The sequence below is a fragment of the Podarcis filfolensis genome (genome assembly GCF_964270895.1).
Source record: "Podarcis filfolensis genome assembly, chromosome: 8".
Lineage (NCBI taxonomy): Eukaryota > Metazoa > Chordata > Lepidosauria > Squamata > Lacertidae > Podarcis > Podarcis filfolensis.
In genome coordinates this window covers 73,431,204-73,458,802 of record NC_139611.1, presented here as the reverse complement: position 1 = coordinate 73,458,802, position 27,599 = coordinate 73,431,204, and the positions used below count along the sequence as shown (strand labels likewise).

At 42.1% G+C, this 27,599-nt stretch overlaps 2 protein-coding genes and 1 long non-coding RNA gene across 3 annotated transcripts in view; 1 reads left to right on the top strand and 2 right to left on the bottom strand.

The window, feature by feature from the left end:
• The window catches only part of LOC310769267, a 122,574-nt gene that overhangs the window by 74,186 nt on the left and 20,789 nt on the right, over nucleotides 1–27,599 (top strand). The gene's annotated exons all lie outside the window — the stretch shown is intronic.
• LOC310769085 (lens fiber membrane intrinsic protein-like) overlaps nucleotides 1–27,599 on the bottom strand; it is a 79,911-nt gene that overhangs the window by 35,467 nt on the left and 16,845 nt on the right. The window lies entirely within an intron of this gene.
• LOC310769088 (protein NKG7-like) lies at nucleotides 236–27,198 on the bottom strand. The gene is made up of 5 exons (XM_083628185.1): nucleotides 27,118–27,198; nucleotides 3,213–3,440; nucleotides 2,812–2,958; nucleotides 1,618–1,731; nucleotides 236–347 (listed from the first exon to the last, which is right to left on the bottom strand). The coding sequence occupies exons 2-5, from the start codon at nucleotides 3,388–3,390 to the stop codon at nucleotides 307–309; spliced, it is 480 nt and encodes a 159-aa protein (XP_083484311.1). The 5' UTR covers nucleotides 3,391–3,440; nucleotides 27,118–27,198; the 3' UTR covers nucleotides 236–306.

Below are 27,599 nucleotides of genomic sequence, written 5' to 3'. Positions count from 1 at the left end.
CTACCGTCCCCCTTATTATTATCATTATTTATTTATTATGATTTTTTTTTATGTCCTCTTTTTTGGTTTAGAAGATTTGGCAGCCCTAATTTGTAACAAAACAACATTTGGAGCGCACTAAGTTGGCTGGTTTCAGTATTCAGTTAACGGATTGCAATGTGCTGTGAATTTGTCATTCCTTAACTCCATTGATATTGTATAATGTGTCATCTTCATCATGAAAGTATAGTCATTTCCTCCAGGTACAACTTGTTCCAGTGTAGACTGTGTCTGTGACATCAACATTGCTCATCTGAAATCTTTTCCTCATTCTGTTGCGGCAGCATTCAGGCGGAAAGCCAGCCCACCTATCAGGAGAGAAAAAGGGCTGGTGAGGGCATAGCCAGCGGAGAATAAAACACTATCTGAGATATCCAGATCACTGATCCCAGCATTACCTTCCTTTCTCATCGGGGGAATCATGCCCTGATCCTCAAAGCCCTGCCATTCTAACAGGCCCAGTTCTCTCTCATAGAACTACATTGTTCATTTTGAGACTTCTACAAGGGACTCTTCTTGCCAGGGTTGCCTCCATCTGTTTTCATAAGTATTCAAATAGATGCATTGTGGGACAATGCAAAACCTATCTGCAATGAGCTTTTTTACTTCTCAGTTGTGGCGCCCACCCTGTGGTACACCCTCCCAAGAGGTCAAGGAAATAAAAAACTATCTGACTTTTAGAAGACATCTGAAGGCAGCCCTGTGTAGGGAAGTTTTTAATGCCTGGTGTTTTATTGTATTTTAAATATTTTGTTGGAAGCCGTCCAGAGTGGCAGGGTATTACTAATAATTATAATAAAATAATAATAAATAAGAAAAATAAAAACAACTCATTTATCAAGAAGTGTTTTTCGGGATCAAAAAATAGATGAAAATTGTCTGTGAATGAAATAAGTAGTCTGTCTGCATTCATTCTAGAATATAATATCATTTGTACTCAGCCAAAGTCTCTGGGAGCATTTGTAAGGAATAAGGCTAGCAAATTACAAGTTGCTGAAGTTTGGCACAAATGCATTTCCGTAGTCCGGAAATCCTGCCGAAACACTTAAGTCAAAATTGTTTTAGATGTTTTTCCTACCCTTCGAGCTGAATCTGGGGAAACCTGATTCTGTCAGAGTGTTGGTATAATAATAATAATAATAATAATAATTATTATTATTATTATTATTATTTATTTATATCCTGCCCTCCCCAGCCAAAGCCAGGCTCAGAGCGGCTAATAACAGTATGAAGGGAGAATGACATTTCTGAATGCTTTTCGAGGCCAAAAAACACAGAGGCAAGCCATGCTTGCAGTAAAGTTGCACACCCAGGGGATTGGTTCAAATTCCACCCTCTTCCTCTCTTGCTGATAGTGGAATTGTGTGCACAGCATGTCACACCAGGAAATTGATCAATATCTGAGCCTCCATCCGCAGCCAAAGTGGCACACTGCCAGGGGCACGACCACGTGATGATACTAAATGCGTAGCTCAGCCCCAGACTGTTCTGTAATGAAATAAACAGCTGCCAACTCCATGCGAAGGCAAACCTTTAAATAAAGATGCATATTTTCAGCATTTCCCATTTGACACATACCAGTTACAAGGAAGAAAGGAAAGGAGACCCAGCCGAAGCCAAAAGACCATCCATAATAGGCATTTCCTCTTGTCTCCCCTGTGTAGACGGCCATGGCAATCATGACGCAAAGAGCTATTAAGAAAAAATACATTAAGATATTAAGTAGCTTGTACATTAAATATTCCAGGCTGACCCTGAAGCTGCAGCTAGTGAAATGCAGTGGCTGAAAGATGTGCCCTGTTTGCCAGATGGCTATGGGGATAGGGACAAAGGATCAAGTGGAACTGATTGTATTTAAGAGTTGTTGTTTTAAACTATTTTTTGTTTATAATTGGGGGTTTTTAAATTGTTTTCACATTTTAGTTATTTATAATGTTTGTTGCCTTACAGTGTTGTCATTTGCTGGAAGCCACCCAGAGTGGCTGTAGCAACCCTGTCAGATGGGCAGCCTATAAATATATAACTTGGTAGTAGTAGTACAGTGGTACCTCAGGTTAAGTACTTAATTTGTTCCGGAGGTCCGTACTTAACCTGAAACTGTTCTTAACTTGAGGTACCACTTTAGCTAATGGGGCCTCCTGCTGCTGCCACACCGTCGGAGCACAATTTCTGTTCTCATCCTGAAGCAAAGGTCTTTACTCGAGGTAATATTTCTGGGTTAGCGGAGTCTGTAACCTGAAGCGTATGTAACCTGAGGTACCACTGTAGTAGTAGTAGTAGAAGAAGAAGAAGAAGAAGAAGAAGAAGAAGAAGAAGAAGAAGTAGTATACTATACAGTTGTATCTTGGAAGTCGAAAGGAATCCATTCCGGAACTCGTTTGAGTTCCAAAAAGTTCTGAAACCAAAGTGTGGCTTCTGATTGGCTGCAGGGAGCTCCTACTTCCGCCCTTGCAACATATCCATTGGATGTGCTTCCAGGGCAAGGAGAAAGCAGGGCTGAGCTGGCCCAGCATCCATCGGATCTGGAACCAGTCTCACCGCCCACATGCCATAGCGTTGGGCTTGAGCTAAACCTGACTGAAGCACCAGGCAGGAATTGGGCCTGATCATCCTGCTGCCCTCCCCTTCCCAGCTACATATTCATTGGAGATGTGGTAGGTGGCTTCACCACTCACAAAACCCTGGAGGTGGAGAGAGGACTATTGAATAGGTCCTTCCATCATTGATTTAAGCGGGTCTGCTCAGAGTACAACTTCACTGGATCCATAATACCTGCAACAATGCTGGCTATGGCTGCGGTCTTGGCCTTGGAGATGGAGCCAAATTGCACGCTACAAAAGGTGCCACAAAGACCAATGCAAGAGATGGCTCCAGCGATCATCCCAAAGAACATGAAGGCTCGGGTAACATGGATGAAATCTTTCAGGAAGGAAGGAAGAGAAAAGAAGAAGGAGGTTAAATTCCCACAACAGCCATTTTGTCCTGGAACCCACTTCACTTTAATCAAAACATTAATTCCCCCCCCCCCAAAAAAAAGCATGGAGTAAATGTGTTATCCCTAGTCACACTGGATTTTCAGGAAGTTGGGGAACTGTCAACTGCCCCCCCCACGCACACAAGTTACGGTTGAATACTACACCACTAGTACTCCGAGCAGAAGACAAAAAGCTTACCTTTCACATCCATCCCAAGTGAACCACAAGTATAAACTGCCAGAACTTTACCACAAGCTTTCCAGAGGCCAATGTTGCCCGAGGCATTTGCCAGCCAGTAGTCTGAGCCCAGGGCAATGAGGAGCAGCAGAAGGCTGATGAAAGCACAAACCACAGCACTGATCTGCAGGGCCTGCATTCTGCGACTGGTCAGATCTGTGACTGCTCAGCGTAACTGGGATGCCAAACCTGGGGTAGGAAGACACGCACATTATTCCACATAAGTTGCAGTTTATGTTTGGGTGTGCTTAAAATTTACGTATCTGCCGAGAGGCCTACTGCAGATTGTGCTGTCGTGAAGATGTCCTCAGGCTGTACGTTTACTAATTCTCTGTTCCAGGTTCTCAGGGCGCAAGATAAACAAAAAATAAACAAACTGTGCTGCAAGGAAAGGGGGGGGGGAGCAAAACTGTGTTGCCTTTCACCACCCTGTTCTCATAAGTGATCCCTCCTCCCAAAATAATTCCCACCTTGATCTTCTGAAAACTGCTGAGCGCCTTGGTGGACCACTTACTAATTTTACCTGCCTGTTGCTTAGCGCCTACAAAGCCGCCCTGACATCTGTTAACTCAGTCAGGCAACAAGCCTATCTCTCCATACGTGCCTTAAAAAAAGAATATAAAGCCCTGATAACCTGTCAAAAGAACGTCTACAGCAGAAAATGCTGGTCAGAACTAATTATTTGTAGCAAATGTAATATGCTTTGCCATCTTGGTTTTTTCCACCTCCTTCAAAAGCTTGATGGATAATGGCTTCGGAGATGGCCCTAAAGCTGTGGCACTCCCTCCTCACAGGTGTGAGTCTTGCACCATCATTATATAGCTTTTGGTGAATGCTGAAGACACACCTCTTTACCCTGGTCTTTGACACTGGAGATGTAAAAACGATTTTTAATTTTTTTTTTATAAAGTACTGTACGTCAGTACTTTACTGGGTCTCCTCCACCATTTGACACCGTTTGCCTGTGATATAGCAGTAGCTGAATAAATACATTTGTGCACTGGATTATAATTATAATTATTTTTAGTTATTGAAAATACTGTATTTTTCCATTTATAAGAGGCCCCCTTGTATAAGAAACTCCTATTTTTTAAACCCAAAATTAAGAAATTCAGTTGTTTAGCCTCTTTGGGGGGTGGGGGGAAACACTTCCGCCAATCGCTCACCCACCTGCCCGCCACTGCCAATCGCTTGCCACAGCCATTGCCGAATGCACACCTCACTGCATTCACCAATTGTCTGCCCGCTCACTGCCACCAGCAGCCCACCTGCCCACTTGCCACAGCCACCAATTGCCTGCCCAGTTGCCACTGCCAATCTCCTTCTTGCTGCTACCATTAATCACACGTCCCCCCTGCATTCATTCTCCGTGTATAAGACGACACCCAATTTTTGCCTATTTATTTTTTTTAGCAAAAAGCATTGTCTTATACACGGAGAAATATGGTATATGCCGCCATACAGCTGCAGGTCTCTGAATCCTTCTTATGAACTGTTGACACTCATTTGTAGCTCTGCATTCCGATATGTGGATAGTGATAAGGATCTTTGTGGGGTTTGTATGCCTCACTTCTATATCTTTTAAGATCTATCAGATTGATGGACACTTTGGCTAGAAAAATTATATGCCTGAGCTGAAGAATGGTGGCTAGCAGTGTCAATTGCGGACAAACAACTGCTCTCCCCACCCTCCCCACACAACTCCATTTCCTCAAGCTGCAACCACCCCAGAACTACTTCTGCTTTGTGCCTATTTGTGCCCCAGTTAGTAAGTTAATGAAATTGAAACAGAAGGGTTGGGTGGGAGAGGAGGAAGACATGAAGAGAACCAAACAAATTGCCATCCATTCACTCAGGAGTCATTTCTGTGAATGGTGTTTGGCTCAGGACAAATAACCGAATGGCATATATCTGCTCTCCTTCCCTCCCTCCCTTCTTCTCTCATCGTTCACCTTCATTGATTCGACCTCAGCCTTTGACAGAAAAGAAGACTTTTTATGGAGAAAACTGGGGACTAAGATGGATAGGTGCCTCTGCTGAGTTTAAATTAAGAACTTCAAGCTTCAAGTCAGAGTAGACTGAGAAGGCCAGTTGTCAGGGCCAAGAGACTCAGCCAGAGCGGTTAGCCAAGGTTGTTTGCCAGCTCCCATTGTAACTATCCAGCCTCCCAAAATTTCAACACCTCTTGTGATGGTTTGACCCCTTTCCGTTTGAACAGTACAAATTCCACAAATACTTTCCATATCTCCTTAAAATCATTTCTCCTACATATTCCCCATTTTACCTTAATAGCACATGTTAATTTATCATTAGTAGCTATATCCCACACCTCTTTATACCATTCTTCTATTTTATATTCACCTTGCCCCTTCCACTTCCTAGCTATAAAAACTCATACAGCTGTCAATAAATTTGTGAGCAAGCCCTTCATAGCCTGCAAACCTTCCACCTCATCATAAATTGATAACAATGCTACCTCTGGAATTTCAGACAGCTTTAACCCATTTTTTTTTCAAATGTTCCTCTATTACCTGCATATTTTCCAATGGATTTTTGATTGTTAGCAAGGCGTCATGTGCAAATAAACTTATTTTCTCTTTTCCATTATTGCTTATTCCTTATATATTTCTAACTTCTCAAATTACATTGGCCAGAGTTTCAATGATCAATACAAATAAAATAGGGGAAAGGGGGCATCCTTGTCTTGTAGCTCGAACTAGTGTTCGTTCTGTTATACCATTGTTCACGATGACATATGCCTTGTTCCTCAAATATAATTGATTTATTAATCCCTTAAATCGTTTTCCAAATCCTAAGCTTTCTATAATCATTTTTAATGCCAACCATTCTACATAGTCAAATGCCTTGCAAATATCCAGTGCTACTATACCAACTTTCAGTTTATTTCTTCTTATTATATCCTTTGCTGGGATTGCTGAGCTTCCAGGTCCTGCTGCTGCTCCTTCAGACCATTAACTATCCACTGGCCTTTTCTGAGTCTGCCTCCCTTCAAGAGGAGAGATCACTGATGGCATTTCCTAACAAGAGTAGGCTAAGCATAGGTGAAGGCAACCAGGATAAGCCCCTCTTCCAGGCAACAGATTTGCTTACCCCACGTCAGATCTCCAGAGAGATGTTCCTGCACACCAAAAGCCTCCAGTTCACAGCTCAGTCCTTCTCTCTACTTCTCCTTTGCTCTGTCTTCAAAGGTTACAACACACAAACAACTTGCAAAAGGCCTTCAGCATTAGCAAGAGGAAATGGTGCAACTCTCCTGGATTGCCACTGTGTTCCAGAAATGATCAAGAAGCCATTGGCCAACAGCAAGGCAAAAAGTGGGCAGAGCAACAAAGATTAACTTCTCTGAAGTCTTATCCTGTGTTGGGGAGACCACCCCATCCCAATATCCCATAAGGCACCAATTCTCATATGGAAAATCCACTAGTCTATTCATACATTCTTTGTAAAGAGATAAGTGTGAATTTTGAAAGATGTTTTGGTTTGCTTATTGTTACAGAACGTGTGATTCAAATGCAGACTGAATCAAATCCCCACCCCTAGGGCTAACTTGGTTGTCTCAATCCCCATCTTTCTACTCTCTGGCGAAGTTGGACTTGAACCCTAGGAGTTGTGTTTTGTTAGGGGACATACTGGAGCTTATGCAATTTGTAGCTCACTTTACTTTGCATCTGTTCTTGTTCATTTATTTCTTCAATTTATATCTCACCCTTCTTCCCAAAGGATTTGCTCCCAAAACTTTGCCCCCCCCCCCAACTTCTGGTCTGATCGCCATCACGTTTGGCTGCTTTCCCATGGCACTGGACTCCAGCTGTGCAGGAATTCAGGGGTAATATGGGAGTAATTATCCCTGCCCCCCCCGGGTGGGGGGGGACTGGCCGTCACCTGCGGATCATCTGATAACTGCCGCTCACTACAGAATGTGGGGGCAGGGACGCTGGGTGCTGAGCACTGCAAAAACTGGAAACTCTCCAGAGCCATCTCCATGAGCATCCCTGTTCTTTAAAAATTAATTAAATCTGAACTTACAAACAGGCGTGTTCTGGAAGAAGGAGACAAAAAAAGACCTGCTAAGTAATTCAGTCACTGAGTGCCAAGCTTTGAACTGAGAAGGACTTTCAGCGTTTTCTACGGTTTATGTGAAGTGAGTGGCTGTTTCCTTTCTATACTTGCTATTTCACGATTTGAATTTGATTTGGATTTGATATCCCGCTTTATCACTACCCGAAGGAGTCTCAAAGCGGATAACATTCTCCCTTCCCTTCCTCCCCCACAACAAACACTCTGTGAGGTGAGTGAGGCTGAGAGACTTCAGAGAAGTGTGACTAGCCCAAGGTCACCCAGCAGCTGCATGTGGAGGAGCGGAGACGCGAACCCAGTTCACCAGATTACGAGTCTACCTCTCTTAACCACTACACCACACTGGCTCTTTTGGCAATTTGGCAAGCCTCATTAAGAAAGATCTAATTAATCAAATGGAATGCAGGAGGAACTGTATAAAAACTTGAGAATTTGATGCTTCATGGCGCGGTCATCTGTGGAGGGCTCTAATTAGAACTAAAAAAAGCAGATATGTCCTGGAAAAACTGGACGTATGGCAACCCTAGTTACAACTCCCATCAACCTTGTCCATTGGCCTTTGACCATGCTAGCTGGGGCAGAATGGAGCTGGAGTTCACCAACATCTGGAGAGCAACAGATAGGCTACTCCCAATTACAATTTATTTATTTATTTATTTACGGCTATTAGCCCATAAAATATGTACAAACATAAAAACACAGGGACATAAAAACAGATATATCCGACATTGAAGGGTGGGTCATTGAGCAGAGCCAAGTGACAGCTACTCCCAATTCAGAAAGAAACCCTTTTTGTTCCCCTAAAAACATTTCTTTTTAGAGGTTATAAAATATTTACAGTACAGTATTGGCTAAACACATGCTAGTATTATGAATTAAGAATGATGCTAACCAATTTTATTATTCATTCAGTGGCTGGGTTAAAGTAAGGAATGAGAAAGACAGGTATCTTGTATGAATCAAGCAGAACAAAATTATCTATGGATGACATTGTTTGTTTTGAGTTTTGGCCTTCAAATTCTAAATATTGTGTATGTGCAAATGACTATTGTGATTCCTCTGTTTGTTTCATAGCTTGTGGTTTTAATAAAGAATATTTTTAAGGCAAGCACACAGATTCCCAAGCCTAAAAGGAAACCTCATTACAAAGACAGAAATATGCTTTTGGATTTACAGGCAACCTTCCATTTACGCATGTTCAAGGCATACACGACTGTGCATGCATGCATCACCGCGAACCCAGAAGTGGCACGGAAAGGGGGGAAACGGCCCTAAAAGAGCATGGAAATGACAAAAACGGTGCGAAAACGGTGTCTCGCAATCCCAGGAGCCTTTTGCACTGTGGTTTGAGGCCTGCAGAGAGTTTGAGTTTGAGAAAGGAGATTTGGAGGGAGCAATTGTGGTGGAGTTTGGTGGAGTTTTGGGTTACCAAAAGGGTTTTTCAAGGGTTTCCTGAGGTTTAGAGAGTGCTTGCATACTTTTTCAATTGTTTTCTGCACCTGCAAACATCCCTGCAAAGACATCAGATGCAGCACAACTATTATCTACATTTCTCACATGTTCCTGCATTTTCCTCTGTTGTTTATTCCCAATAACAAAATTCCCATCCAAACCCTTTATCGTTATCACAGTCACTGTTATGTGACTTTCAATCGTGTTTAACAAATCCATATATATGTTGACATGCAACAGGAATTTTATTATTGTTGTTGTCAGTCATTTTCAGCACTGTACTCCCTCGAAGAGTTCCTTCTTCATTCCAAGCTCTTATCTCTAAAGTTCTGGGCTGTCTTCCAACTTTCCTTTGTTTAATGAAATTCAGAGTAATTTTTCGAGTCTCTTAACGAGCAGATGTTCCCCGAGTCCAATTAAAGATATTCTGTAGACAGCAATGCCATCGCATATATCCCACAATTAATAATTTTTTGATTCCTCTAAAATCCAAGTTTGCTCTCTCTGAGCCCTAGGGAAAGCTTGCTAAGACCAAAGATTCACCTTCACTTTAATAATTGATATACAATGAAAATCCATACAAGCAGATGCAGTTTTTGTGTGAGATATACCCCAGTTGTAATCCATCAACTAACTGCCAATGCAATTCTGGGCTGCATCAATAGGAGTATAGCATCTAGATCAAGGGAAGTAATAGTGCCACTGTATTCTGCTCTGGTCAGACCTCACCTAGAGTACTGTGTCCAGTTCTGGGCACCACAGTTCAAGAAGGACACTGACAAACTGGAACGTGTCCAGAGGAGGGCAACCAAAATGGTCAAAGGCCTGCAAACGATGCCTTATGAGGAACGGCTAAGGGAGCTGGGCATGTTTAGCCTGGAGAAGAGGAGGTAAAGGGGTGATATGATAGCTATGTTCAAATATATAAAAGGATGTCACATAGAGGAGGGAGAAAGGTTGTTTTCTGCTGCTCCAGAGAAGCGGACACGGAGCAATGGATCCAAACTACAAGAAAGAAGATTCCACCTAAACATTAGGAAGAACTTCCTGACAGTAAGAGCTGTTCGACAGTGGAATTTGCTGCCAAGGAGTGTGGTGGAGTCTCCTCCTTTGGAGGTCTTTAAGCAGAGGCTTGACAACCATATGTCAGGAGTGCTCTGATGGTGTTTCCTGCTTGGCAGGGGGTTGGACTCGATGGCCCTTGTGGTCTCTTCCAACTCTATGATTCTATGATTCTATGATTCTATGATTCTATTACTGTTACATTCATAGTTCAACGTCAAGGCAAAAAGAGCGGAAACGAACAAAGGTTAATTGTACCTTCAGATAAGCAGACTACTTTTCAAATACACTCACGTTACTTCCCTATGCAGGCAAGCAAAGAGCATGATGGGAGAAATGTAGCTCAGAAAGAGTCCTGAGTGCCAAAGAGATGCCTCTGCCTGTTCCTGCTTTGTGCAGTGAATTAAGGTAAAGGTAAAGGGACCCCTGACCATTAGGTCCAGTCGTGACCGACTCTGGGGTTGCGGCGCTCATCTCACTTTATTGGCCGAGGGAGCCAGCGTTTGTCCGCAGACAGCTTCTGGGTCATGTGGCCAGCATGACTAAGCCGCTTCTGGTGAACCAGAGCAGCACACAGAAACACCGTTTACCTTCCTGCTGGAGCGGTACCTATTTATCTATTTGCACTTTGACGTGCTTTCGAACTGCTAGGTTGGCAGGAGCAGGGACCGAACAACAGGAGCTCACCCCGTTGCGGGGATTTGAACCGCTGACCTTCTGATCGGCAAGTCCTAGGCTCTGTGGTTTAACCCACGGTGCCACCCATGTCCCATGCAGTGAATTAGGGACAATTCTGCAAGGGATTCCCACAGGGTGGTACTGATGTTGAGAACCTTATACCAACCGCCCTCTATGCAAGCATGCACAGTCGTTCATGCCTTGAATGTCTGAAAACGGAGAGCTCCCTGTAAATCCAAAGGCACATTTCTGTCTTTGTAATGAGGTTGCCTTTTAGACTTGGGAATCTGTGTGCTTGTGTTAAAAATATTCTTTATTGAAACCACAAGCTGTGAGACAAACAGAAGAATCACAATAGTCATGTGCACATACAGAACATACAGAATTTGAAGGCCAAAGACTCGAAGCAAATAATGCAATTCATAGATAATCCCTTTCTGCTTGATTCATAAAAGGTGCCCATCTTACTCATTCCTTACCTTTTTTATTATAATTTTATTTGCATCCTTACAAACAATTCAAAAGGAACATGTAAAAAAAGCAAAAGGAGTAGAAAAAGAAATTACAAATGACTGATAACAAGCAACAACAACAAAACCACCCCCACATATAGGTTTCCCTTCCCCTCCTTCCCTGGTTTCTTTTGTTTTCCACTTCTGCATATTCTAAGTTGCCAAAATCTCCTCTTCCATCTCCTGCTTTCTCTTACACCACTGAATTTATTCAAGACCTGGTAATCTGTTCGCATATACCGTATTTCTCGCTCTATAAGACGCACCAGACCATAACACGGACCTAGTTTTTGGAGGAGGAAAACAAGAAAAAAAATATTCTGAATCCCAGAAGCCAGAACAGCAAGAGGGATCGCTGCGCACCAATCCCTCTTGCTGTTCTGGCTTCTGGGATAGCTGTGTGAAGCCTCTTCAGGGCAGGAGAAGAAGAAGAGTTTGGATTTGATACCCCGCCTTTCACTCCCTTTAAGGAGTCTCAAAGTGGCTAACATTCTCCTTTCCCTTCCTCCCCCACAACAAACACTCTGTGAGGTGAGTGGGGCTGAGAGACTTCAAAGAAGTGTGACTGGCCCAAGGTCACCCAGCAGCTGCATGTGGAGGAGCGGAGACGCCAACCCGGTTCCCCAGATTATGAGACTACTGCTCTTAACCACTACACCACACTGGATGAAGGCTCCCCCTGCCCTTAAGAGGCTTGGCACAGCTAAGCCAGAAGGTAGAACAGCAAGAGGGAGCACTGCACAGCGATCCCTCTTGCTGTTCTGGCTTCTGGGATAGCTGCACAGCCTGCATTTGCTCCATAAGACGCACACTCCCCTTACTTTTTAGGAGGGAAAAAGTGCGTCTTATAGAGCGAAAAATACAGTATATAGTGATTTTTTAAAAAATACTCAACATTTCCCAGTCCTTTTTATATTCCTGACCATCTTGTTCTCGTATCTTACTAGTCAGACCCACTAACTCTGCATATTCCAGCATCTTGAAATGTCATTTCTAGTCGGTACATCGTTTGTTCTTCATTTTTGTGCAAGCAAAATTCGAGCTGCTGTAGTGGCATATGAACAGATTTTTTGGGGGGGGGAGCCCTTCTGTTGCTACCATTCCCAAAAAAAGGCTTCTGGTTTCTTGGGAAATGTTCTTTTATTTTTATTTTTTAACTCGTTATACATCATTTCCCAGAAATCCTTAATAACTTTGCACAGCCAACCCATGTGGTAATATGACCCTTCTACCTCTTTATACTCCCAGCTCCAAACATTTTCACTAATCTGCTTGGCGTTAAATACCATCTGTGGATCATTTTCATGAGATTTTCCTTCAGTAAATAACATGCTGTGTATTTCAGGTCTGTTTCCCATAATTTCTCCCAGAATGCAAATTAAATTATTTTGTCCCACATCCCTTGTCCAATTAATTGTACTGGGTTTCACAAATTCGCCTTTCTTTTCCCATTCTAGAAGCAGCCTGTACATTTTAGGCAATGTTTTCTCTTTAGTTCATAAAAGTTCCCTTTCAAACTGGGAACTCTGGTCTGCAAACCCAATTTTTTGTCCATCTTAAATAGTTCATTAAGTTGGTGAATTTGAAGTTAATCCACAACTTGATTCTTTATCTCTTCCAATTTTTTTCATTCTGTTCTCTTAAATCTAAGAGATGTCTGTAGGTTATCCACTGATGGTCCCATGTTAATTTCATTCCTTGCTATCGCATCCATTGGGGATAGCCACAACAGTGATTTCCTTTCTAATCAGTTTTTTATGTTTTTCCCAAACTCTGTGTAGGTTTTTTCTAATCACATGGTTTGAAAAGTTTTTACATATTTTCACTTTCTCATACCAGAGACCGGCATGCCATTCATACTTAATATCATGCCCTTCCAAGTCTAATAGTTGAATATCTTTGAGTAAAATCCATTCCTTTAGCCAGCACATTCATTTAACCCAACCACTGAAGGAATAATAATATTGCTTGGCCAGTGGACAAGAATGATGGGAGTTGTAGCTGTTAACGGAGAAATCTGAGGGCTCCCTTGGACAAAAAACAAGGACACCAGCCAGGAATACCAGAGCAAAACAGCAGCCAGTGGTTTGGTCTTTATTGAAGACTGTCACGACAGGACTCCCACCTGCCACAAGGTGGAACAAGATGGAAGCCCAGAACAAAAGAGCAAAAGAGCCCCCAAACTTTTATTAGCTGCTAATCCCCATGTTACAGCCCCCCAAACTACATCATTCATACATCACGGTTACATCATGAAAGGGAAGGTCTGGTGGCAGTAATCCTGGACCCTGCCCCATGGTTCTCCTTGCCCTCCACCAAACACCCATCAAGTATAACAAAAAAGATATATACATTTCCCTGTTTCCCAGAAAAGTTAATCACACCCTTTTGTCTTCATCTGGGTTATTTCTGGAATGGCTACCTGTCTGGCACTCAGGTATCAGGATGCCAGGGATTATCACTCAGGCAGAGGGGCTGCTGACTAGCTGAGCTCACGTGTCTATGTGAATTTCTGAAGTTCTCCCAGTGAGCCAATACATAGATACATTTATCAGTGAATTGTTACATTTGGTATCGTGCAGCAAAGGCCCTTTGAATAGATAGGAAGAAACTGTGATGAAGTGTTTTGTGGGGACAAATCACAAAAGTCACAAAAGTGATTGTGCTAATTTTGGTAGTGGGCTGCATGTGCATGATATCTGCTGGAGGGGCAACCCCCCCCAACCTATACATAAATTCCTGCCACATAGCACAACAACGTTTGGAGGGCATTAAGTTGGCAAGTTCAGTATTCAGTTAACAGTTTCCAATTTGTTGTGAATTTGCTATTCCTTAACCCCATTGCTATTATATAATGTATTAGCTTCATCACAAAAGTATAGTCATTTCCTCCAGGTCCAGCTTGCCCCGGTTGAAAACTGTGTCTGTGACCAAGTACATTGACATAGCTCCTCTGAAATTGTAGCACACTCTTTTTCTCATGCTGACCTAGCAGTATGCGTCAGTTTGCATTTCTTGGTACAGAAAGTGTTGATCTGATCTTTCCTATTCCAATTCATTCAAGAGGGTTCTCAAAGCTTCTCTGTGTGAAAGAAACTGGTGTAAGCTAGAAATTTCTAGCTGACATGTAAGTTTCTATTCTGCCTAGAAGCAAGCAGAAGGTTTATGATATTTGAGTCATTCCTTCAGAGAAGCTGAGTACAGCTGGCTTAAACTGGTTTTGTTCTCTCTTTTTCTCAAGGTCATGCTGGCTATAATCATAAGGCCAGAAGGAGCCTGGGTTTCACTTTCTGTCTCTCTTTCCTTTTGGTGTAAATAGGTAAAGGTAAAGGACCCCTGACAGTTAAGTCCAGTCGCAGATGACTCTGGGGTTGCGGCTCTCATCTCGCTGTACAGGCCGAGGGAGCCAGCATTTGTCTACAGACAGTTTTTCCAGGTCATGTGGCCAGCATGACTAAGCCACTTCTGTGGCAACGGAACACCAAAACCAGAACAGAGCATGGAAACGCAGTTTACCTTCCTGCCGGAGTGGTACCTATTTATCTACTTGCACTTTTTGATGTGCTTTTGAACTGCTAGGTTGGCAGGAGCTGGGACTGAACAATGGGAGCTCACCCCGTCGCGGGGATTCAAACCGCTGACCTTCTGATCAGCAAGCCCAAGAGACTCAGTGGTTTAGACCACAGTGCCACCCACATCCTTTTGGTGTAGTGTTCTGTATATAGTATGCTTAGTGTTACAGTTCTAGTTTTATTATAAGTTATTGTAAGTTTAAATTAAGTCTGCTGCAACTGGATTTCTTATGGACAGTGCCAATCCTGAATGTATTGGATTTGTGACCATTATGCTCATTTGCCTTCTGTAGCAGTAAAGCTCTGCTGGATGAAATCTTAATTGCCTCTGGTCTCTTTATCGGGAATCCTGCAATGTGTCTATGTTTTTACTCTGCTACGTATACATTGGAATGTGCTCTGGATAAATATTAGCAGAATGCATGTCAGTATGTCAGGGTTTGTGCTCAAATGACCCCAGCCACGCTTGCTTGGTTGGTAGCAGAGTAGAATAGCTTGCAAGATGATGTGTAATTCAAAACAACAACAACCTCAGACTCAGTAAAATCTATTAGTAAAGGTTTACTGACGACATAACATGAGCTTGGTGGTACAATTCCAGCTCCCTGGAAGGTAAAAGTCTCTCAAAAATCCGGTTGCTGAACAATTTAACAGAAAAAATGAAACTTAAACGTCTATGTACACTTAGCAAGTAAAAATCAGCACAGAATGAGAGGAAAAGAACAGGAAAGAGTAGAATAACACAAGACTCCTTTCGGACATCCCTGAAAGCACTTTGTCTTTGGGTAAGAGATAACACACTGAGATTGCCCCAGCAGCACGTCTCTGTTCCCTTGATAACTTTCCTCACGCACAGAACACCCTAGAAACTTCTGTTTAATTATATAAGCACACTAGAAACGTCTGTAGCTTCTGTGCCTTAGAAATGCCATCAAACCTGATCCCTTGCACAGTATTCAGGCGAAAAGCCAGCCCACCTGTCAGGAGAGAAAAGGAGCTGGTTAGGGCAGACGTTCAAGGAGAATAAAACACTATCTGAAATATCCAAATCACTGACCCCAGCATTACCTCCCTTGCACATCGGTGGGATCATGCCTGGATCATCAAAGCCCTGCCATTCTAACGGGCACAGATGTTTTCTATTCCACAGAACTACATTATGCATTTTGGATTGACATCCAATACCCCTTTTTAATGTGTTGCGGGGAGGGGAGCTATTGGGTTGTTTTAGTTCTCATTTTGATTATGTATTCTGTGTTTTTATATTGTGTTTTTATCTTGTGAAGCGCCCTGAGACCCGCAGGTATAGGGCAGTGTGGCGATCACACAGGGCCCCCAGACATTTCACGGTCTATTGACCCTGTGCCACCACTGCGTTAGCGTTCTTCGCTGCCACCACCCCGCTTCTCACGGGGACACACGGAGTCCAGACAGTTGTTAACATAAAGAAATAATCAAGTTTATTTTTAAATGCAGGAACAAGCGTATGGTTTCCGTTTATTTCTCTTGACAGTTTCTTAAATCTTAGTTCCTAACAACTTCAAACTGAATTATTCCCAACTATCTATCTGACTCCACCTAACAATTCCTCTCACTCTCTCACAATGCAACTCTACCAACCCACTCCTCATCCACCCTCTTCCTTCTCCAACACCCAAGCCTCAACTCCCAACTGACAAACCTCAACTCCCAACTCCCAAACCTCAACTGCTTTTCAAAACCTCCCACTCTATCTTTTACTCCCCCCTTGCATTCTCACTGGCTAATCACATCACATCCATTTTAACCCTTTCCTTGACCCATCCTAGGAGGCAAACGCCACAGGCAGCATACAAATTTTATTATTGTTACTATTATTATTATTAATAATAATTTTGAAACTTCTACAAGGGACTCCTCTTCCAAGACATGCCTCCATCTTTTTTCATAGGTTTTCAAATAGATGCACTGTGGGGTAATGCAAAACCAATCTGGAATGAGCTTTTAATTTTGGAATGAAACCAATTTATCAAGAAGTGCTTTGGAGTAAAAGAATAGATCGAGATTGCCTGTGGATAAACCAAGTACTCTGCCTCCATGCATTCTAGAATATAATATCATTTGTACTCAGCCAAAGCCTCTGGGACAGTTTGTAAGGAATAAGGGCAGTATTTCTGTAGTCCGGAAGTCCTGCCGACACACTTAGGTCAAACTTGATTTAGATGTTTTTCCTGCCCTTCGAGCTGAATCTGGGAAAACCTGATTTCTTCAGAGTGATGGTAAGAAGGAAGAAAGACATTTCTGAATGTGTTTCAATGCAAAACATACAGAAGTAATCCATGCTTTCAGAAAAGAAGCACACCCAGGGGATTGGTCCACATTCTGCCCTCTTCCTCTTTTGCTGAGAGTGGAATTGTGAGTATGGCATGTCACATTCAGAAACTGTCCAATATGTGAACATCCACCTGCAGCCAAAGTGGCACACGGCCAGGGACACAAGTGCATGATGGTGCTAAACGTGTAGATCAGCCCCAAACTGTTCACTAATGAAAGAATGCAGCTGGCAACTCCATGCGAAGGTAAAGACACACGTATTCAGCATTTCCCATTTGACACATACTCACCAGTTATAAGGAAGAGAGGAAAGGAGGCCCAGCCCAAGCCAAAAGACCATCCGTAACTGGCCAGTGATCCCACATGCCCTGTGTAGCTGGCCATGGCAATCAGGACACAAACAGGTAGGAAGAAAAAAATACGTTAGGATATAAAGTTACTTGTAAATAAAATTCTGGAAGCTGCCGCTAGTGAAATGCAGTGGCTGGAAGAAGTGCTCTGGTAGCCAGAAGCAGGTGCTTATGACCCCCCATAATACCTGCAAGAATGCTGGCTATAGCTGAGGTCTTGGCCCTGGAGATGAAGCCAAACTGGAAGTCAAAATATTTGCCACAAAGACCAAGGCAAGAGATGGCCCCAGCAGTCATCCTAAGCAGCATGAAGACTCTGGTACTATGGACAAAATCTGGGAGGGAGGGAGGGAGGGAGGGAGGGAGAGAGAGAGAGAGAGAGAGAGAGAGAGAGAGAGAGAGAGAGAGAAGAAAGAAAGAAAGAAAGAAAGAAAGAAAGAAAGAAAGAAAGAAGGGTTAAATGCATCCATGGGATTGGAGAATTGCATTGCAGACACCCTGTGTAATACCTCATGCCTGGGATGGATAGATCATTCCTTATATGTTCCACGTCCATTTTGCAAGTATGCTGTTCCATTTCAGAATTAATCTGTATTTTTCAAGAGAACCCCCAACTTAAATAAATAAAATTAATTTAGACACAGTGGGGCACCATTTTGTGATGGTGTTCCTAATCCTACCTGTGGGGGTCAGTTCCTGAATGGAGCAAAGTGGGGCTGTTAACATTGGTGGCTGATGCTTATGGTGGGGGTGGGGGTGGTGGCAGGAAGTCCAACAGTAAGTTTCTTATTATAAGTAAGGAGGCTGGCAGGTGGGGGCTGGCTGAGAACAGAATGAGGTTGGTGGGGCAATGCCACATTTGCCCTGAGAGACTAGCCTCCTATTACCCAGCACGATGGTTATTGAGCTGTTGCAACACCTGCCACGTTCCACATGTGTTCATTCTGCCCCCCTCTCCCCCCAATGCTGTTTAACATCTCTACAGTGGTACCTCAGGTTACATACGATTCAGGTTACAGACTCCGCAAACCCAGAAATAGTGCTTCAGGTTAAGAACTTTGCTTCAGGATGAGAACAGAAATTGTGCTCCGGCGGCGCAGCGGCAGCAGGAGGCCCCATTAGCTAAAGTGGTGCTTCAGGTTAAGAACAGTTTCAGGTTAAGAGCGGACCTCCGGAACGAATTAAGTACTTAACCCGAGGTACCACTGTATTAAGATGCTGAGAGATGCCATCAGGAGAGGTAGCTGAGGTAACATTTTGTTTTCATTTCATTTATTAGACTTATCAGTTGCTTGTCACCTGAAGGTCTCCAAGCGACTTACAGCGAAAAAAGGAAAAAAAGTAATACATAATACCATAGAGTGAAAAGGGAGGGGGGGAGAGATCATATAATTCCTTAATATTTCATGTAACATAAATTGCATTGGGGGGCACATACACAGCAATGTTCTGACCCACTTATTAGCAAATAAACAAAACCTCCACCTCCGCCTAGTCCTAAAGTCTTTGCCATAGAACCAACATTTCCCCCCAGTTAACCTCTCCACCCCACCCAGAAGTCTCAAGGCCAGCTGTTGCAAATCAGTGGTAGGTGGGTCCAGTGTCCTGCAGGATGGTCCAGCGTCTCTCTTCTCCTTTCATCAGGGAGCAGTAGCAAAGCAGGAAGATGGTAATGGAAGTTTTAGCTGCTTTGCAGTTGACCAGACTACTGCTCCTCCTCCTGCTGGTTCAGGTGCCACTAAGATGCAATTTGTGGAGTCCTGGGTATTGTTACAAGCTTATCAGATGTTCCTCAGTGTGAAGCTAGTCACGGTGGGACAACTTCCATTAAAAAACCCACCAAAAAATAGTCCCAAACTGCCAATCTCCCTGCAGTACACACACACACACGCACGAACACGCACATCACATGAAGCGGCAGTGGGACACAGCAAGCCTGCCAAGAACACAGTGCAAATTAAGTGTGCAGTCTTCCTAGGATCCTTTGCTGCATGCAGAAAGGTTGTGGTTGATAGTGATGGACAGGGACTCCCAGGGGCGCCAACTTGGGCCCCAGATTATGAGTGCCCAGTGGCATACCGTGATGTAACGTGATGTCATGATGTCACATTATGTTGCGCATGCTGCAGCAATTATCTGGGAGACCTGGAAGTCATGTCTGAGGCCTTGAACGCAACCAGCAAGGCCTCTGACCTGACTTCCGGGAGTAACTGGAAGTCACATCAGAGGCCCTGAAAGGCTTCGAACGCAATTTCTGAGGCCCTGTGAGGCCTCCAATGCACTTTTTGGGGCCTCGCGAAGCTCCAGAAGTCACATTGGAGGCCCCATGGTGTAGGTGCCAAGCACCCAGGCGTCCAGGGCCCCCTATAGTTGGTGCCAGTGGGGACTCCTCAGCAAACAAAAGTGGTATCCTGATGGATCACCTGTTGCATATATTATACCACAGTAAAAGCCGTGATTTTTGGAGATCAGATGGGAATCAGCAATATGGACTACCATCACCATTTTTATGCTGCCCATAGCAGCCATTTTGTGCTGGAACCCACTGCACTCAGGTTAGTGCTGAATACCACACCACTAGGACTCTTAGCAGAAGACAAAAATCTTACTATTCACATCCGTCCCAAGTGACCTACAACCAGAATTGACTCCATAATAAACACAAAATTTCCAGAGGCCAATGGTTCTATTGCTATCTGCTACCCAGTGGTCTGATCACAGGGCAATGAGGAAGAGCAGAAGACTTTTTTTTTTAATAAATTTTTATTGATTTTCCAACATGAATTAAAACACATTACAACTAACAAAACATAGACAAACAAACATATAAACACGTATAATTTCATAACCTCTTTTTCTTAAGCCTTATTTCAACGACTTCCCCATACCTCCCTTTTCTGCATCCCTGTTTTAAACTTTTTCAGCAACCCCTAATTTCAATTACTTATGATTCACTTTCTTTAATCCTTTTTCTCTTACCCAATCATTTATCGCTGCAATTCTGTTTTACATTACCCATGACATTTTAGCACTCATTAATTTTACAACAGTTCTTAAGATAAACTTTAAATTTCTTCCAATCTTCTTCCACCGTCTCTTTTCCTTGGTCGCGGATTCTGCCAGTCATCTCAGCCAGTCCCATATAGTCTATCACCTTTGTCTGCCACTCTTCCAGCGTGGGTAGTTCTTGTGTCTTCCAATACTTTGCTAAAAGAACTCTTGCTGCTGTTGTAGCATACATAAAGAACATCCTATCTTTCCTTGACACCAATTGGCCTACCATGCCCAGGAGAAAGGCCTCTGGTTTCTTATGAAAGGTACACTTAAGGACCTTCTTAATTTCATTATAGATCATTTCCCAGAAGACCTTGATCCTTGGGCACGTCCACCAAAGGTGGTAGAAAGTACCTTCAGTTTCATTACATTTCCAGCATTTATTATTGGGCAAATGATAGATTTTTGCAAGCTTGACTGGGGTCATGTACCACCTATAAATCATTTTCATAATATTCTCTCTTAAGGCATTACATGCCGTAAACTTTATACTGGTGGTCCATAACTGTTCCCAGTCAGCAAACATGATGTCATGACCAATATCTTGTGCCCATTTAATCATAGCTGATTTAACCATCTCATCCTGTGTATTCCATTTCAACAGCAAGTTGTACATTCTTGACAAATTCTTAGTATTGGGTTCCAACAATTCTGTTTCTAATTTTGATCTCTCCACCTGAAAGCCAGTTTTCCTGTCCTGTTTGAATACTTCATTTATCTGGTAATAATGAAGCCAGTCTCTTACTTTAAACTTCAGTTTCTCATAGCTCTGTAGTTTCACTTTTCCCTCCTCTTGTTCTATATTTTCCCAGTATTTTGGCCATTTAGATTCCATATTAAGTTTTTTCACTTCCTTAGCTTCCATTGGTGACAGCCACCTAGGGGTTTTATTTTCCAACAAATCTTTATACCGAATCTAAACATTATATAGTGCTTTCCTGACAATATGGTTTTTGAAACCTTTGTGAATTTTTACCTTGTCATACCATATATATGTATGCCAACCAAACCTGTTATTAAACCCTTCCAGATCCAGGAAGAGCAGAAGACTGATGAAACTGCAAATCATGGCGCCGATCTGCAGGGCCTGCATTGTGAGAATGGTCAGATCTTGTGACTGCTCAGATGACGAACCTGGGGAAGGGAGACATGTGCATTATTCCACATAAATTGCAGTCTGCGTTTGGGTGTGTTTAAAATTTGCATATGTGCCGAGAGGCCTACAGCACATTGTGCTGTCATATAGATGTCCTCAGGTGTGCAGACTATGATAGGCAATTAATACTTCTCCATTTCAGGTTAATAATAATCAGTGTTTTTTTTCTAAAAAAATGTTTAGGGGTATTGTCATTTTCCTACTCATATCGAAATACTGCCCCTCAATGAGGTCAAACTTAGATTCACAACATGTTTAGGGGTATACTTAATCCTGCATCCCCCCAGAAAAAGCAATAATAATAATAATAATAATAATAATAATAATAATAATAATACAGTGGTACCTCTGGATGCGAACAGGATCTGTTCCGGAGCCCCATTCGCATCCTGAGCAGAACTTTTCCCGTCGCAATTTGCCACTTCTGCACATGCGCATGACATCATTTTGAGCATTTGCACATGCACGAGCGGCGAAACCTGGAAGTAACCTGGTCCGTTACTTCTGGGTCGCCACGGAACGCAACCTGAAAACGCTCAACCTGAAGCTACTTTAACCCGAGGTATGACAGTAATAATAGTAATAATTTATTATTTCTACTCTGCCCATCTGGGTGGCTCCCAACAGAATATTAAAAACACTATAAAACATCTCAGAAGTTTATAGTTTTTATTTATTTATTTTTAAAAAACTATTTTACTGCAAAAGTCTGGTTCAAAACAATTGCTTTTAGTCTATTTCCTCGCCTCCAGTTATGCGAAGTACCAAAGTCCGCCAGCATTCAGCTACTGAAAAATATTCCTTTCTCCTAGAGAAATCAAGAGGTTATTGTCTCATCAGGCTCAGAATCTCCACCTCCTTTCTCTAGGTGAAAGGAACCCTGGAACAAGCCCCTGGCATGCTTTTACTCTGCAACCCACTCACCAGGGGTGGGCAGTATACCCACCTCTGATCAAAGGGCACCACCTATCTGTGGATGGTCCTCATCTCTTTTCCCTGACCCTCTGCATCATTGCAGTGGCGTAGCGTGGGGGGTGCAGGGGGGCCGGCCGCACCGGGCGCAACATCTGGGGGTTAGGGTTAGGGTGCGCAAATCCACAGGTTAGGGGGCGCAAATTACTTGCCTTGCCCCAGGTGCTGACAACCCACGCTACACCACTGCATCATTGTGCTTTCTTTTGACTTCTGAACTGCTGGACTGCAGGGTGGTAGGCACTTTCTGGATACTGGTTCCATCAGAGATTAGAATGATGCACATATGCAATACCCTTTCGCCCACACCTTTGCTAGGATTGCTGAGCTTCCTGGTCCTGCTGCTGCTCCTTCAGACCATTAATTATCCACTGGCCTTTTCTGAGCCTTCCTCCCTTCTAGAGGAGAGATCACTGATGGCATTTCCTAACAAGAGTAGGCCAAGCATAGGTGAAGGCAACCGGGTAAACCTACAAATCTAGAGGAAGTACCAGACATTTCAAATTTATCTTTTGGGCTTAAAACACCAACAGGAGAAGAACTGCGTGGAGCAGTTGGGGGAACAATTAAGTAAATAACAAGATGTCTCTGCAATTTCTAAGTTGGAATTGTAATGGACTAAATCTTCCCAGAAAAAGGCGTGAGGTTTTTCATATTTTAAAAAAAGAACAATTGGACTTGATTTGTTTGCAAGAAACCCACGTGACCAGAGTACATCGAAAATTACTTATTAATAAAAGATTAGGACAGGAATTTATTTCATCAGACAAAGTGAAGAAAAGAGGAGTGGTGATTTACGCAAAGGAAAAGTTGGCCCCTAAATTAATTTTTAAAGATGACCAAGGAAGATATTTGGCAATTGAAATTCAAGTTCAAGGAGAAAAATTATTGATAATAGGAATTTATGCTCCAAATGAAGGGAAGTCAGAATTTTTTAAGAAATTGCATGAGACATTAATGGACTATTTGGATTACAATGTAATTTTGATGGGAGATATGAATGGAGTGGTCTCTACAAACATGGATAAAGCACAAAGACAGGTAGTCTCCAAGGATGGGAGACTACCAAAGACTTTTTTTGAAATGACAGATAATATGAACCTGATTGACATTTGGAGAACAAGGAACCCTCTTGAGAGGGAGGGAACTTTCTTTTCTGAAGCAAAAATGACTTGGACCAGAATTGACCAAATATGGGTAACTAGTGGGATGGCACCAAAGATAAAAAAAGTGGAAATCTGCCCAAAGACTTGCTCCGACCATAATGCTGTAAAGATGGAGATGAACTTAACAACAGCTGGCTCCTTCAGATGGAGGATGAATGACTCCCTATTTAGAGATGAAGAGGTGTACAAAAAGGCCCAGAAAGCGGTGAAGGACTATTTTGAGATAAATCTGAGAACAGAGGTGGAGAAAAGAGTAATTTGGGACGCAAGTAAAGCTGTCATGCGAGGATTTTTAATACAGCAGAATGCTATAAAAAGGAAGAGACAGAATGAGAAGAAGGATAAGATCTTAGAAAGGATAAAAGAAGGAGAAAAAAAAACTGAGATCAAAGCCAAAGTCACATGAAATTCTGAGAGAAATTAAGTTTTATCAGAGGCAATACATGGAACTGATGAATCAGGAGATAGAATGGAAAATAAAACAAATGAGACAAAAGACATTTGAATCGGCAGACAAATGTGGGAAACTTCTGGCATGGCAATTGAAGAAGAGACAAAAACTGAATATGGTTACAAGCCTAGAAGTTGAAGGAAAGAACATTTATAAACCAAATGAGATCAGAAACTGTTTTCAGAGTTATTTCAGGAGACTTTATGCACAAGGGCCGGTGAATGAAAAAGAGATAGAAGAATTTCTTTAAAAATATGGATTACAAAAAATTTCTGAACAAAGTAAAGTGATTTTGAACCAGAAGATAACTGAGCAAGAAATAGAGGGAGCCATTCAAAATATGCAATTGGGAAAATCTCCAGGACCAGATGGATTGACTTCCAGATACTACAAAGCATTGAGAGAATGGTTGATACAACCGCTGAAGGAAGTCTGCAATGAAATTTTAGAGGGGAAGAAGGCACCTGAATCGTGGAAAGAAGCGTATATTACACTTATACCAAAATCTGAGACTGAGAAGAACCAGATCAAGAACTACCGCCCTATATCATTACTTAATGTGGATTACAAAATTTTTGCAGACATTTTGGCAAAAAGATTGAAGAGAGTTTTGGTGGGAGAGATTCATAAAGATCAGGCAGGCTTTCTTCCAGGAAGACACTTATCTGACAATGTGAGAAATATAATAGACATTATGGAGCTATTAGAAGCTAATATTAATACTAAGGCAGTATTAATATTTGTGGACGCGGAGAAAGCCTTTGACAATATCTCTTGGAGTTTTATGAAGAAGAATCTTGAAGGGATGGGGGTAGGCCAAGGTTTTGAGAATGGTATAGGTGCAATTTATTCTGAACAAAAAGCAAAATTAATTGTAAATAATGTGGTTACTGAAGAATTTGCTATTGAAAAAGGGACACGACAGGGGTGCCCAATGTCCCCATTACTTTTTATATCTGTCTTGGAGGTTTTACTAAACATGATTAGAGGGGACCAGCTGGTTAAAGGGATTCAGGTCAGAGCTAAACAATATAAACTGAGAGCCTTCGCAGATGACTTAGTACTAACTCAAGAGCCAGACACTAGTACAAAAAGAGTCTTAGAGCTAATACAAGTATTTGGTCAAGTAGCAGGTTTTAAGCTGAATAAACAGAAAACGAAAGTATTGGAGAAAAATTTAACAGTTGCTGAAAGAGAGAGGTTTTATAGTGAAACTGGATTAATGGTAGCAAAGAAAGTGAAATACCTGGGGATTAATTTAACATCTAAGAATGTGAACTTATTTAAAGACAATTATGAGAAATGTTGGACAGAAGTCAAGAAAGATCTAGAAATATGGTCAAATTTGAGGCTTTCCTTGTTAGGCCGAATTGCTGTTATTAAGATGAATGTGTTGCCGAGAATGTTGTTTTTGTTTCAAACACTGCAGATTGTGGACAAGATGGACTGTTTCAAGAGGTGGCAGAAAGACATATCTAGATTTGTCTGGCAGGGCAAAAGGCCCAGAATAAAATTTAAGATATTAACTGATGCAAAAGAAAGAGGGGGGTTTGCCCTGCCAGACTTAAAACTGTATTATGAATCAGCGGCTTTTTGCTGGCTGAAAAACTGGCTACTTCTTGAGAACACAGACATTTTGGATCTGGAAGGGTTTAACAATAGGTTTGGTTGGCCATATATATGGTATGACAAGGTAAAAATTCACAAAGGTTTCAAAAACCATATTGTTAGGAAAGCACTATATAATGTTTGGATTCGGTATAAAGATTTGTTGGAAAACAAAACCCCTAGGTGGTTGTCACCAATGGAAGCTAAGGAAGTGAAAAAACTTAATATGGAATCTAAATGGCCAAAATACTGGGAAATTATAGAACAAGAGGAGGGAAAAGTGAAATTGCAGAGCTATGAGAAATTGAAGTCAAAAGTAAGAGACTGGCTTCATTATTACCAGATAAATGAAGTTTTCAAACAGGACAGGAAAATCGGCTTTCAGGTGGAGAGATCAAAATTAGAAACTGAATTGTTGGAACCCAATACTAAGAATTTGTCAAGAATGTATAACTTGCTGTTGAAATGGAATACACAGGATGAGATGGTTAAATCAGCTATGATTAAATGGGCACAAGACATTGGTCATGACATTATGTTTGCTGACTGGGAACAGTTATGGACTACCGGTATAAAATTTACGGCATGTAATGCCTTAAGAGAGAACATTATGAAAATGATTTATAGGTGGTACATGACCCCAGTCAAGCTTGCAAAAATTTATCATACGCCCAATAATAAATGCTGGAAATGTAAGGAAACTGAAGGGACTTTCTACCACCTTTGGTGGACGTGCCCAAGGATCAAGGCCTTCTGGGAAATGATCTATAATGAAATCAAGAAGGTACTTAAGTGTACCTTTCATAAGAAACCAGAGGCCTTTCTCCTGGGCATGGTAGGCCAATTGGTGTCAAGGAAAGATAGGACGTTCTTTATGTATGCTACAACAGCAGCAAGAGTTCTTTTAGCAAAGTACTGGAAGACACAAGAACTACCCACGCTGGAAGAGTGGCAGACGAAGGTGATAGACTATATGGGACTGGCTGAGATGACTGGCAGAATCTGTGACCAAGGAAAAGAGACGGTGGAAGAAGATTGGAAGAAATTCAAAACTTATCTTAAGAACTGTTGTAAAATTAATGAGTGCTAAAATGTTATGGGTAATGTAAAACAGAATTGCAGTGACAAATAATTGGGTAAGAGAAAAAGGATTAAAGAAAGTGAATTATAAGTAATTGAAATTAGGGGTTGCTGGAAAAGTTTAAAACAGGGATGCAGAAAAGGGAGGTATGGGGAAGTCGTTGAAACAAGGTTTAAGAAAAAGAAGTTATGAAATTATACGTGTTTGTATGTTTGTTTGTGTATTGTCAGTTGTGTTGTGTTTTGATATATGTTGGAAAATTAATAAAAAATTTATTATTATTTTTTTAAAAAAGAAGGCAACCAGGATAAGCCCCTCTTCCAGGCAACAGATTTGCTTACCCCACGTCAGATCTCCAGAGAGATGTTCCTGCACACCAAAAGCCTCCAGCTCACAGCTCAGTCCTTCTCTCTGCTTCTCCTTTGCTCTGTCTTCAAAGGTTACAACACACAAACAACTTGCAATAGGCCTTCAGCATTAGCAAGAGGAAATGGTGCAACTCACCTGGATTGCCACTGTGTTCCAGAAATGATCAAGAAGCCATTGGCCAACAGCAAGGCAAAAAGTGGGCAGAGCAACAAAGATTAACTTCTCTGAAGTCTTATCCTGTGTTGGGGAGACCACCCCATCCCAATATCCCATAAGGCACCAATTCTCATATGGAAAATCCACCAGTCTATACATAAGTCCTTTGTAAAGAGATAAGTGTGAATTTTGAAAGATGTTTTGGTTTGCTTATTGTTACAGAACGTGTGATTCAAATGCAGACTGAATCAAATCCCCACCTCTAGGGCTAACTTGGTTGTCTCAATCCCCATCTTTC